The 12,343-nt window shown below is 46.1% G+C and overlaps 1 protein-coding gene and 1 long non-coding RNA gene across 2 annotated transcripts in view; one reads left to right on the forward strand and one right to left on the reverse strand.

The window, feature by feature from the left end:
• Window positions 1-12,343, forward strand: part of CHRNA4 (cholinergic receptor nicotinic alpha 4 subunit) — a 32,878-nt gene that overhangs the window by 11,922 nt on the left and 8,613 nt on the right. Inside the window, exon 5 of the mRNA XM_059713195.1 lies at window positions 8,269-9,649. Within this exon, the coding sequence (XP_059569178.1) occupies window positions 8,269-9,649 (1,381 nt within the window). The remainder of the gene's footprint in view (window positions 1-8,268; window positions 9,650-12,343) is intronic.
• LOC132243419 (uncharacterized) lies at window positions 2,104-4,039 on the reverse strand. Its single transcript, XR_009454993.1, has 3 exons — window positions 3,930-4,039; window positions 3,155-3,214; window positions 2,104-2,196 (listed from the first exon to the last, which is right to left on the reverse strand). It is a non-coding gene; the product is annotated as an uncharacterized LOC132243419 (long non-coding RNA).

Raw genomic sequence — 12,343 nt, forward strand, 5'->3', positions numbered from 1 at the left:
GTTCATTTGAACTGCAAGTGTCACTGGTTGGTTTTGGTGGGATGCGCTGGTTGGGTTTTGGTGGGATGCATATGATAAAGGACACAGCAGAGAGATAGGCGAGTAGACGTTAAGAGTGGGGTGGTAGTGGTCAACACAAAAAGCAGTAATCCAAGCTGCAAAGATTTCCTCCTATGCTAGGGTTTGGGGTTGGGTTTTTTCGCGGGGTGGGGAGGCGTTGCTAATCTAATGCAGGTGTAAGTAATTAATGGCCACTTGCAAAGTGCTGTATATTGCCAGAATAGGGGGGCTCTTGTGGCACTGAACATCTGGCCCACTGGACTTAGTCCAGTGTTTATCCATTTTAAGGCCAAGTATTTCCTGTGCGGACAAGGAGAGTCCTAGTGTTTTTATTGAGGATGCAATGTTTTGGGAGAAAGTTTCTGGATAGGAGACTACACAGAAGGCTTTCTTGTTTTCACCTTTGGGACTATACGGAAATGATGGACCTGAAATGGAATCGAGAGATTTTCATCTTCAAGGAAATCATACCCCTTGTTGTTAGTTATTCTCTTATCTAAGCTCATTATTGCCAAATGCTTCCATTTATTCACTCTAGAGGCCCAAATTAAATCAGTAAATGTGGCCAGTGTGGCCTAGAGAGTATATGTGCTTGTCAACATTCATAAGGAATTTAAAACCAAATTAATATCCTAGGGGGAAATTAACATGCTGTTGGGTTTTGCAGCCTTGATGAGATAAACTCCAAGCCTGAAAATAGTTTCTAGTCAACGTGACAAAACACATGTAAAATAAAGGAAGGCGATTTAATCGGGAAATGGCAAAACCTCCCTCTCTTCCCTCCCTGTGCCAAGAAAACCAGATGCTCCATAATGGGATTTGTAGCGTTCAGGCAGGTAGTTTTACCCTAGGCTCGCTCGTAGGGGCTGACCCATTTGTAGTGAATAGTACTTTGAGCAGGTTTGCCCTCACTTTCCATGCGTACGTTGTCATTGAGCACCTTGCAGTTTTCCTGAACTGATTTGCTTTCAAAATTATTCATATAATAGTTCAGAGGGGAAATCATGAGTTCTGGTTAACCCTTTCCTGGTCACCCTTTCGACTTGGGCATGAGGCATGCACCGTGCTATCGCCTGTGTCAGTGCACGGGGATTTCTGCAACAGGAGTGTAGCTGCTAGCTAGCTATTTGACATGGAGATGAAGGTCTGTCAGATCTGTAGCCGGCCATGGCTCTGGGTCTGCAAATTCATCAGTTCACTTGAAAAATTCATGCTTTGCTGGCTGGTTTTGGTTGGATGCCTCTGATGCCACCTGAGTGAGTGTAAGTCTTAAGAAGCGGAGTCTAGTGTGAGTATTTGCAGTTGGGAAATATTGCTCAAACCAGGACTTCTGCAAAAAATCCCATTCTGAACACCTCACCTAATAGCTAAGATTTACAGCTGTAAAAAAAAAACAACCTGCAGGTACATATAAGTGACCGTGCTTATGGATTGGTACACATACATCTATACTGCACCTTCTCAGAGTTTAGCGGAAACTGCATTCCTCACCTAACTCAGTCATTTGTAGCAAGTGTTTCCTTGGCACAAAATATTTGCTGAACAAACCCTGCTTTAATTTGCCATTGGAGAGTCATTTAATCTGAATATTACAGTTGTATCTCTTTAATGCTTAGTAAGGGGGGGCAGGGAGGTAGAAGGTTTGAAGGAGAGAGAACTTCAATAACCCAGATCTGTCTAGGTTTCTGCTTGTGGATGAAAAATGCTCTAAATGAAGGACTATCTGGCTATATCTATATATGTATATAGCTAATTTGCAGGCTTCTCGAGCGCTGTTTAAATTAAAATTGTGTAGTCAGAAATTAAAATAAATTTGTGCTTCATTTATATGCATTCTGAAAACATTTAATTTTATGAGCTGATGTATCTCCCAACTGCAGGGAAAATAGAAATTGGCAAAAGAGTCTTCATCAAGGCTTTTTAATGAGGCGCACTCGATATTTGTCAGTAGAACAATACGGCTCTTGAATCTCAATTCAGCTCTTTTTGTGATAGCTATGAAGTGAGAAGTTCAAGGAAACATTGAAGTAAGGAAGGGGCCGCCAGTCTGCGAACAGAGGGAAGAACAATGCCGAGATGTTTTCAGAGGTGGTTAACGAGCGTCTCTCTTCTCTGCGTTGGTAGAAGTGATTGTGTCTGGCATAAAAAAAAAAAATTAGGAGTTCTGGAAATAATTACTGGCATATATTAAAGAGCTTTCAGGGCCTGAATAGTCAAGAGAACTTGGCCACCTTAACTGCCTGGAAGGCACTCTTCTTCTGATGTACACCTCTTACTAGCCAGACTTTCTGAATGCTTTTTCCCCTGCGCCAGTTTGCAGCTGCCTTGTCTTGGTGGAGCAAGATAAGAATACGGTTCTGCTCTGAACAATAACTGCATTCAAATGGCTCAGGTTTGCCCATAAGGGACTATGCGAGTCAGATTTGCCAAGTGATTGCTAGCGTGACGTTTGTCCCAGGCAGTGCGAGTGTCTCGGTTAGCGTGGTCTGAAGATGAGCTTTCCTTCCTATGTGGAGCCAGCAAGAGGAAATGGGAACCTGGGGCTTTGCCCCATCCTCAAGGAGATGTGGCTTATGGTGAATTGCACCAAATGGGGTGAGTGGCAGAGGCAGCTGGAGTCCTCTGTCCCTCCCACCGATTTCCACCAAAGAGTGGCATGCTTTGCTCTCCAGCATCTCACGTCGCCCACACCTCTCCGGCTCTTCACAAGGCAGGTCAAGCAATGAAGAACGGTCCATCGCTGACCAGCAAGCATCAGTCCAGGTCAAGCATAAGGTTAGCAATGCTGGTTGGCCTTCGTATCCCACCACCTACAGTCAGCCATCATATCCCACCACCATCAACCAGTTCCCAGTCCTTTAAAAGGAAAGTAGTAGCCCCCCATATTCCATGCTAACCAGTTCCACAGATCTGCACCTGGAAAGGAAAATGCTGATGGGGACACTCATTATCACTCATCTGCAATGCAAGTCCAATGATAAACATACTGTTCCATTAATGAATGATTTAATCATGCCTCAGAGATCTCATTAAACGCAGAACGAGGTTCCAAATTCCTATTGTGGTTTAAAGGGAGAACAACAACACTGCTTACCGAAGTGTCAAATGTGCCAACGGTTTCATGGCTTGGTCTCGCTTTCCAGGTAGGCAAAGCCTGGGGGCAAAAAAAAAAGTGTGTTATAGCCAAGAAATGAGTAGTAGGGAAGTGAATAGCAAAGGAGTGGAGTTCTTTGGATGGAAGAGCAGCAATGCCTTTCTTCAATCAAAAGACAGCGGAAAGCTAGGGCAGTGTTTCCAAATCCATAAACCCTGCTGGGGGTGCCTCGCTGGGTGAAAAAAAAGCTCATTGGAAAAGTTCAGAATTTGTCAGAGAGCCAGAAAGCCAAAAGTTTTTGATGTTTGTTCTTTTTTAATGAACACACACAAAAAAACCCCCAACGCTGTGGACAGCAGATGCTTTTAATTAAAAAAAAAACCTGCTTAGTCAATAGTAAACTTCCCTACAAAAGTAGCTGAGATAACAGGGTTTTTTTAGTGATCCTGCTGGGATCATTGCATGGCTAATGCACAGAGCCGACACTCAAGGGTTGGACTTCTGCACCGTCCCTGCCAAAGACACCTCTGTGCCCAAGGCAAAGGACCAAGGGCTGCATCCCACCATCATTACTGGAGCTTTATTTCCTGAGTGGCCTCTCAGTACGGTTACGGAGTAGGACCGAGATGTGAATAATCTAAGCATGGGTATTGGAAACCTTTCCGTGCCACTGTTTCCCAATGTGCAAAGCAGGGACCTTGATGCCCCCACAGCTGACACCAGGGATTTGAAGTTCAATCACTCGAGCACGGTGCTTGGAGACTCGAAGACCCACCTGTGCTAGTCTCAAGACGTAGGATGCCACCTTGTCCCTTGGCTGCTGTTGCACTTTGGTGCTGCTGAATGCAGGGCAAAAGGCATCTTCGCTGCAGCAGCCGGGCTTGTTTTGTGCAGATCGCAATATGGGCTGGAGGTAAAAGAGATGCCAGGAAATGAATGAACTCAGAGCTGTTAGGGACTCTGAAGAGTGATGAGAGGTGGCTCCATGTTGAGCACATGGTGCAAAGGAAAATAGATGCGGAGAGCTTGAATCTGGTCTTCCCCCCCATCCGCCATCCCTCCCTTCTGATGCTGTGTGTAGACGGCAATGTCAGAAACACTAACAAATGATTGAGCCCCTTTATTGAATCTCAGGCTCCACAAATTCAAATTAAGCATTTAGCCTGCCACTTGTCCCAGCTCAGGGAGGCTGCAGAAACGAATGTGCTTGTTAAAAGTCCCAATTAGCCTGGCAGGCCTTTACCGCTCTGCATTTCTCTGATATCAGAAAGCTTGCATTTCTCATTCAGTTTGATGGTGGCCTGGGGAAGAAGCCATATCGAACGCCTTTGAGCTGGGTTCGGTAGTGGTGTTGAATGAAATGGAGACAGTACTCTCTAAAAATGACCTGGTGATTTGGCAAGTGCTATTTTTTGCAGGCTCAAACCCCCCCACACCCTAGTTCATAAAGATAGCGAGCCAGAGTATCAAGTGTGCAAATCAGGCAGGTAACTTGTACAGAGGATCACTCTAAATGTGCCAGCTACTCAGGTAGTTGTGCCTCAAATCACAGATTTATCATTTGCACTTGAAAATTAGGCACTTAACAGCATGTGCGTTATGAAACCGCCATCTTTGGAGGCTTTTAAGACCTGGCTAGACCTGGCCAGGGTGATCTAGATGGGGCCGGTCTTGCTTTGAGCAGGGGTTGGACTCAATGCGATGTCCCTTCCAACTCTGGTTTTCTGTGATTCTAGGAATCTCAGCCATACAAAGCTCTCAGTCCTTCCATGCATGTGTGCGCAGATATGGCTTTGCATCTTTCAAAAATAATTTTGGACCAGGATCCGTGTATCAGATGCAAAAACTTAGAAGCAATCTGGATCCAGATGCAATTTTTGCTTTCGCTGATTTTTTAAAATTAAACTAAAAATAGCAAGCGGGAATTCAGACACCCAGCGGCGTGAAAACGTCCATGGCCTTTGAAAGAGTCACATATGGCTAATGTAAAAGAGAGCAATAAAACCAGCACAGTGGCATCTTTGTGGATAAGTTGGGGGCATTAGTTTAGGTCTTCTATGGCTGTGGCTGGAGTCCAAAAACAGGAGAAACGTCGCGGCATGCAGATTTCTGACAAGCAACAATGCTAATAAATAAACAACAATCCTAAGTGGGGGCAGAAAAAGTCTGCTAAAAACTGGAGATAAATTATTAACTGGGTTATAGATAGAAACCACTTTTTTCCAGCCAAAAATCTCTGCAGATGGAGCCGATCCAGGCTGCAGCCTGACAGCATCCTTCCCCTGCTTCGGCGCTCGGATGTGCTGTGACAGCAGCAGTACAATAGCAGAGCGCGCTGGGATTAGACCTCTTTTGTTCGTCTTTGGTTGCAAGATAAATGGCACAGGCAGGATCCGTTGGGGCACGTGGCTGACTGCCGAAAGTGCAGCTGGAATAATTAGCAAGGCTGAGATAGATGGGGAACTTAAAGTGCTCTGACCATTGAAGAAATGGTTTGAGCCACATCTTCCCCAGCGCCCTTTCCTAACAGGCGGGGACACGGGCTGTCAGGTTGAACTCAACGGTAGACGGCATTGAGGTGAGAAGCAAGACTCTTGGCCATGGTATCAGTTTGCGGCACACAACGTTTTGCCATAACAGGAAAGCAAATACCTACAAAATGAGAACATCTTGCTTAGAAAAAGAAAGAAGCATGACAGGAACAGCTAAATTCAAGAAATCCATGATTTTTTTTTGTATTTTCAAGTCAAGATCTGTTGACTAGCTTTACAAAAATGTGGTAAACTGCATACATGAAAGGAAGATCTTGCTTTCACGAGAGTGGTGAATTGTAGGGGTTGATGATTTGTTGAGTTGCCCAGGATATAAGAATATTTTCTTACTCTATTCAGCACTGGGGAGGCCACATCTGGAGTCCTGTGTCTAGTTTTGGGTCCCCCACTACAGAAAGGAGGTGGACACGTTGGAGAGAGTCCAGTGGAGGGCAACGAAAATGGTTTGGGGGCTGGGGGACATGACTTGTGAGGAGAGGCTGAGGGAAGTGGGCTTATTTAGACTGCAGAAGAGAAGACCGAGGGGGGATTGAATAGCAGCCTTCAACTCCCTGCAGGGGGGCTGCAAAGAGGATGGAGCTGGGCTGTTCTCAGTGGGGGCAGATGACAGGACAAGGAGCAATGGGCTCAAGCTGCAGCAAGAAGATTTTAGGTTAGATATTAGGAGAAACTCTCTCACTAGGAGGGTAGAAAAACACTGGAACAGGTTCCCCAGAGAGGTGGTAGACTCTCCATCCTTGGAGGTGTTTAAGACCCAGGTAGACAAAGCCTTGGCTGGGATGATGCAGTTGGGGCTGGTCCTGCTTTGAGCAGGAAGTCAGACTAGATGTGACCTCCTGCAGTCCCTTCAACCCTCATTTTCTAGGGTTTTTGGTAAACCAGCTGCAAATCTTAATGGAATTCCCTGGGCCCAGGTACTAATAGAGCAATCATGACATGAATATAATTGATCAGGCCTACAATATATTGCAGGCCTGATCAATCCCCTAAACTAGATCATTGCAAACTCTTTGCATTATTAGTAGAGATGTTCCCAGACCAAAATTCACAGATGCAAACCACCTGGGAGGCAAATTTTGGGCGTGAGGCCAGATCTGAACTTTGCAGTGGTTCACATCCTGCTCCATGGGGAATCCACGGTCGACAGAAATGCACTAAAGCAGTAGTATCACAAGTCCACAAATCATGCAGGGACTCAATGCAGCCATGTCCCCAATGTTACCTTGATATGAGAAGTGTCTGTTTTGCCAATCAACTTCACTTTGTAATGAAGGTGGATTTCCCTGTGTTGCTTAGAAACTAATTGCTGGCTTTTAAGTCTATATATAAAATAATGTGACAAAAGCCAAGTTTGTTTCAGGTCATTGGTGAAAAGCCTGCCGATTCAAGTCCAGGAACACAGGTGCCTATGTTAAGAGAGCAGGGGGTTTGCAAAGCATGCAGAGCTCAGTGGCTGGAGAATCCAGAGTTGAGTTTCTCTCATTATTAGTAGGATGTTCTCACTAGTTTTCCCGGCGACCGACTAGAAGATTACCCTGGAGTGCTTTATTTATAGCAACCCTCACAATTAATCTGGCATAGCCTACAGCCAGGATGTTTGACAGCATGATACTTCCACAAGCAAGCTCCAAACTGGCCAAGTAATTTGATGGAAGACCTTCAGGGAGCACCTAGGTACAGCAAGACACGTTGGTACTAATGAAAAAGGTTGTGCCCTTCCATGTCTGTACTGAACCCATGCTTCACCTGCATTAGGGGACACTGGGCTGCTGGAAGTCTGGTCTTTTGGAGGAGAAGTAAAACCAAACCTCTGGCACCAGTTCTGAACCTCAGGGCCTAATTTATGCAAGGTGAGGCCTGCTATTTTTGCCTGCTTAGGTTGGCACTTGCAAATTGAACATTTGTGCATGCAAAGAGGTTTCTTAATCCACTCTAAATACATGTGCCCACTTCCCATGCGCAGTGTAGCTTGTTTGTGTGCTGGTGCACATGGGAAAAAAAGAAAAGTGCCTTTGACATCATTCGTTGGAAGCTGTCTGGTAATTATATCTGCACTTTTAGCAAGAGCTCAGGTCTCAGCAGCTTCCCCCAAAAGGAGGAACCTGCCAGGTAGTTACAACTCACCTGCCTAATGCCACAATGCATATGCAGCGTAGAAGTTCTCTTTAGTGCCTGTCCTAAAAGGGCTTGTCGTGTTGATGTGCGTGGTTAAGAGGGCCGCCTCGGCAGTGGGCCCCGTGCTCAAAGGTAAAGTCATCTCGGTATCCTGTCAACAACCAATATTTTCAAAATGACCTGCACAGTCTGGCTCACTTGTCTGCACAGCTGCACAGTCACACGGTGTGTACACATACACACACACACACACACACACAGGAATGCACATACAAATGAGATGTTCAGAATGCATGCACTTTTGTGCGCACAAGTGTGCAAATTGCGAATGGCATTTTGCAAGCGTGAGCCACATTTTGCAAGGTTTGTGAACGGATTCAAAAAGGATGAATGGATTCTGATTCTTTGGGTTTTTTTCCCTTCTTCTTCATTTCATTTTCCCCTCAGTGCGGATGGAGACTTTGCCGTCACTCACCTGACCAAAGCCCACCTGTTTTACGATGGCAGAATCAAATGGACACCTCCTGCCATCTACAAAAGCTCCTGCAGCATCGATGTCACCTTCTTTCCCTTTGACCAGCAAAACTGCACCATGAAGTTCGGCTCCTGGACCTATGACAAAGCCAAGATAGACTTAGTGAGCATGCACAGTCACGTGGACCAACTGGACTACTGGGAGAGTGGGGAATGGGTCATCATTAATGCCGTGGGCAACTACAACATCAAGAAATACGAGTGTTGCACAGAGATCTACCCTGATATAACCTACTCCTTTATTATCAGGAGGCTGCCTTTGTTCTACACCATCAACCTGATCATCCCTTGCCTCCTCATCTCCTGCTTGACTGTCTTGGTCTTCTACTTGCCTTCAGAGTGCGGTGAGAAGATCACGCTTTGCATCTCCGTGCTGCTGTCGTTGACTGTCTTTCTGCTGCTCATCACTGAGATCATCCCCTCCACCTCCCTGGTCATTCCCCTGATCGGAGAGTATCTGCTCTTCACCATGATATTTGTCACCTTGTCCATCATCATCACTGTCTTTGTACTGAACGTGCACCACCGCTCGCCACGCACCCACACCATGCCAGACTGGGTGAGAAGGATCTTCCTCGATGTGGTCCCGCGCCTCCTCTTCATGAAGCGGCCCTCAGCAGTGAAGGACAATTGCAAGAAGCTCATCGAGTCCATGCACAAAATAGCCAACGCTCCAAGAATTTGGTCCGAGACTGAAGCAGAGCCCAACTTTGTGACCTCCTCTTCAAACAGCCCTCAGAGCAATGAGCAATCCCCCACAGCCTCCCTCTGTGCCCATCTCGAGGAGCCAACCAAGCCCCCATCGGTCTGCAAGTCACCTTCAGGCCAGTACTCTGTGCTGCACCAGGAGCCAGTGCAGGTGAGCTGCTCTTCCCCGCAGCCCCCCGGCCATCCCCTGAGCGACACGCAATCTCCCTCCATCGCCAAAAGCAGGTCATTAAGTGTTCAGCAGATGTACAGCCCCAATAAAGATGAGGAAGGGAGCATCCGGTGTAGATCCAGGAGCATCCAGTATTGCTACCTGCAGGAGGAGTCATCCCAGACCAACGGCCAGTCCAGCGGCTCTCCGGCCTCTCAGCGTTGCCGCCTGAATGAAGACAGGTCCCCGCGCAAGCCCTCTCCTTGCAAGTGCAAGTGCAAAAAGAAGGAAGCCGCCGGCACGTCAGGGCAAGGCACCAAAGCTCACAGCACCAAAGAGCAGCCCCTTCTGCTGATGTCCCCTGCCCTGAAGCTGGCGGTGGAGGGGGTCCACTATATCGCAGACCACTTGAGAGCAGAAGACGCAGATTTCTCAGTAAGTATAATGACCCAGCCCATGCTCATCATGCTTCTTAAAGAGGGGTTACAAAACCTCATGTAAAAAGCAACCAGTAAAAGGAGGGGAAAACCTTCTCCGCTCTCTTTTTCTGAATTTTCATGGGAGTCTCCACTCAAAATGTGGAGTTAAACAATTTCAAAGTTTGAACTATTTCAACCAGGTCTAGTTAAAACCAGGCACAGGGTCCAGCCAGTGGGAACTCAGCAGCTTGCTGAATTGGGTTTCAGCTTGGCCCCAAGGCTGTGCTGCCGCCGGAGTTATCCGTGCCGGAGAAGATGGTAGCGTATTGTCATGCTGTTGTCGAGAACCGAATCTCCCGTTGATCTTTTTAACCTTGGCAGCCACAATGTAGTTTTAACAGGCCCAGCTTTGCTAGCTTTGTAATTCACAGTGCCAGTCTCCTGGCTCTGCGTCTTGTTTAACACCGTTGTTTCTAAGTTTAGCACACTGCAGTTGCCTACAAATAAAAGACCAGGACACGGTCTTATAACAAGAGAGCAAACTGCACTCGCTGAAAGCAATTCATAACCGAGCAGGCTTCCCTGAGCTCTTCCGCCCTGACCTGTGGTCACGCCAAGTGCTAAACAACTCCTGTGAGAAGCTGGATGCTGTAAATCCCATTAACGGTTGGGGAAGCTAAGAGTACTCAGTACCACCCAGGATTGGGCCCTGAGTGCTGCCAAACACAATAACCCATCCTTAAAGCTATTATCTGGGAGTAGAAAGCCTGTACACTGCAAACATCAGATAAAAAGCAGAAAGAGAACTAAAAGCAATCATTTATTGGGAACTTAACTGAATTTTGCTTTAACAGATAAGCCTCTGACAGGCTGGGAATTATCACTCCCTGCTTTCTATTAAGTATTGACTTGGGTTATTGAGTCTGGCAGTGCAAAGCTCCTGCATGGTTTATTGATGCAACCTTTCATGCTGTGGGGTTAGGGTAGGTTTACTGCTCCTAGGTCTGATTTGGGTACTACTGGTTTTATACCGATGGGCAGGTATTCACACAGTAGAGTAGGCATCTACTGTGTGGTGCATCAACAGTAGAGTAGCCATCTACACCTACTTTACAAAGGGGCAAATAGTCAAGACTCTGGGGGATCAAACCGAACGTTTTTGGTGCTGCAGACAGAAGTTCAAATCCTGGCTCAGCCCAACAGAGGAGAGGGCTGTGGTAGGTTGCATACTCTTGATGCAAGAGGTTGTTAGAGAAGACGACCAAATACCACCCCAGGTAAGCCCAGGACTGGAACAGCACAGGTGATCTTGTCCAAACGTGGGCCATTAGTAGCCCCCTTTCACATGCCTGAGTGCAACGTTCAACTCCATCTATTGCCATTCTTCCAGCAATGGGATGTCATGGGGAATTATGGCAACACCTGATGGAAAGTTTGGAGATGACTTGATAACACCTGCTGGACCAGAAATGCAGAAATTCACCCACAGGCAGAGAAAGCTCCTGCAGTTGGGCTGTTGTAGCAAAGGTAGTCTTGAGGCTCTATGCCTTTGTGAAGATCTGCAGCGCATGGTACTTTTGTAGCATCACTGCCGTTCACCCTTATGGGCTGTCCATCCCTCGGGCATGAGCACTCTTTTTGCACATGTGTCTTGTACTGTGCTGAGCAGCACATCAACACATGAGTAGCGAACCTAAGCATCACCATCATAAATCCAGGCTGCCATCTATTTTCATATGCTCGTTTACCGGAGTAGCCAAGCTCCCAAAAACTTTCATATATTTATATGAACACCCCTGTGAAGGCAGGGGAAGGCTAGTATTGCCATTTTTTTAGATGGAGAACTGAGGCGTAGAGGGACTAAGTGAAATGCATTAAGTCACACGAGTCTATAACAGTGCAGAGACTGGAACCAAGTGCCCTGACCAAGAGACCACCCTTCTCTGCAGGGTGAAACCATCACACATTGACCCGAGACCCTAAGAACTAAATCCTGGTCTCATTTTAACAGTAGAAATCAGAAGAAACACCTGGAAGTCCATAGAATTTTTTTCATGCCTTAATTAAAAAAGAAATCATATTTTCCTTCTTCATCAGAGCAATGATACCTTCCATTTGCTACAAACCTCCTTATAATAAGCGTGTTGCTGTCTACAAAGCAAATGCCTATATTGCATTCCTTGTAATTTTTATATTCTCTCATTTGCAATGTTGATAGTGCTTGTAACAAACTGTTGAGTGTTATCCAACATCATCAGATACTTTTTCCTTGTGAAACGTTTTATGTATCTTCAGGGGACAATTACCTACATCACAGATTTCTCTGTATGGGAAAGAAGGGGGGGTTGGCATCCTGTAAATGAAGGGCTTACCACATCAGTCTGTGGGGTTAGTTGCAAGAAAAAATCCAGTGAGAGAACTGAAAAGCAAACTGAAAAAAAAAATATTACCCTGGGGATCCCTGCTGCTTCATCTTTCATTGGGGAAAGAGGGAAACATCTATAATATTAAATTGCTTTATTTGATTGCTAAATAAACAAGATGGTTTCATCAGCATCTAACACCATAGAGAGCGTTGCAATTTCCTTAGAAAATAGAAAGAAAAAAAAAAGGAGCAATAAAGAAGCCCTGGGGCTCAATGTCTTTGTTGGGTGGAATAGCTAAGCTCTTTGCACTGATTTTCTGCCCTCCCCAGCAGGTTTTGCGGGGT

The sequence above is a fragment of the Alligator mississippiensis genome, chromosome 9 (genome assembly GCF_030867095.1).
Source record: "Alligator mississippiensis isolate rAllMis1 chromosome 9, rAllMis1, whole genome shotgun sequence".
Taxonomy (NCBI): domain Eukaryota; kingdom Metazoa; phylum Chordata; order Crocodylia; family Alligatoridae; genus Alligator; species Alligator mississippiensis.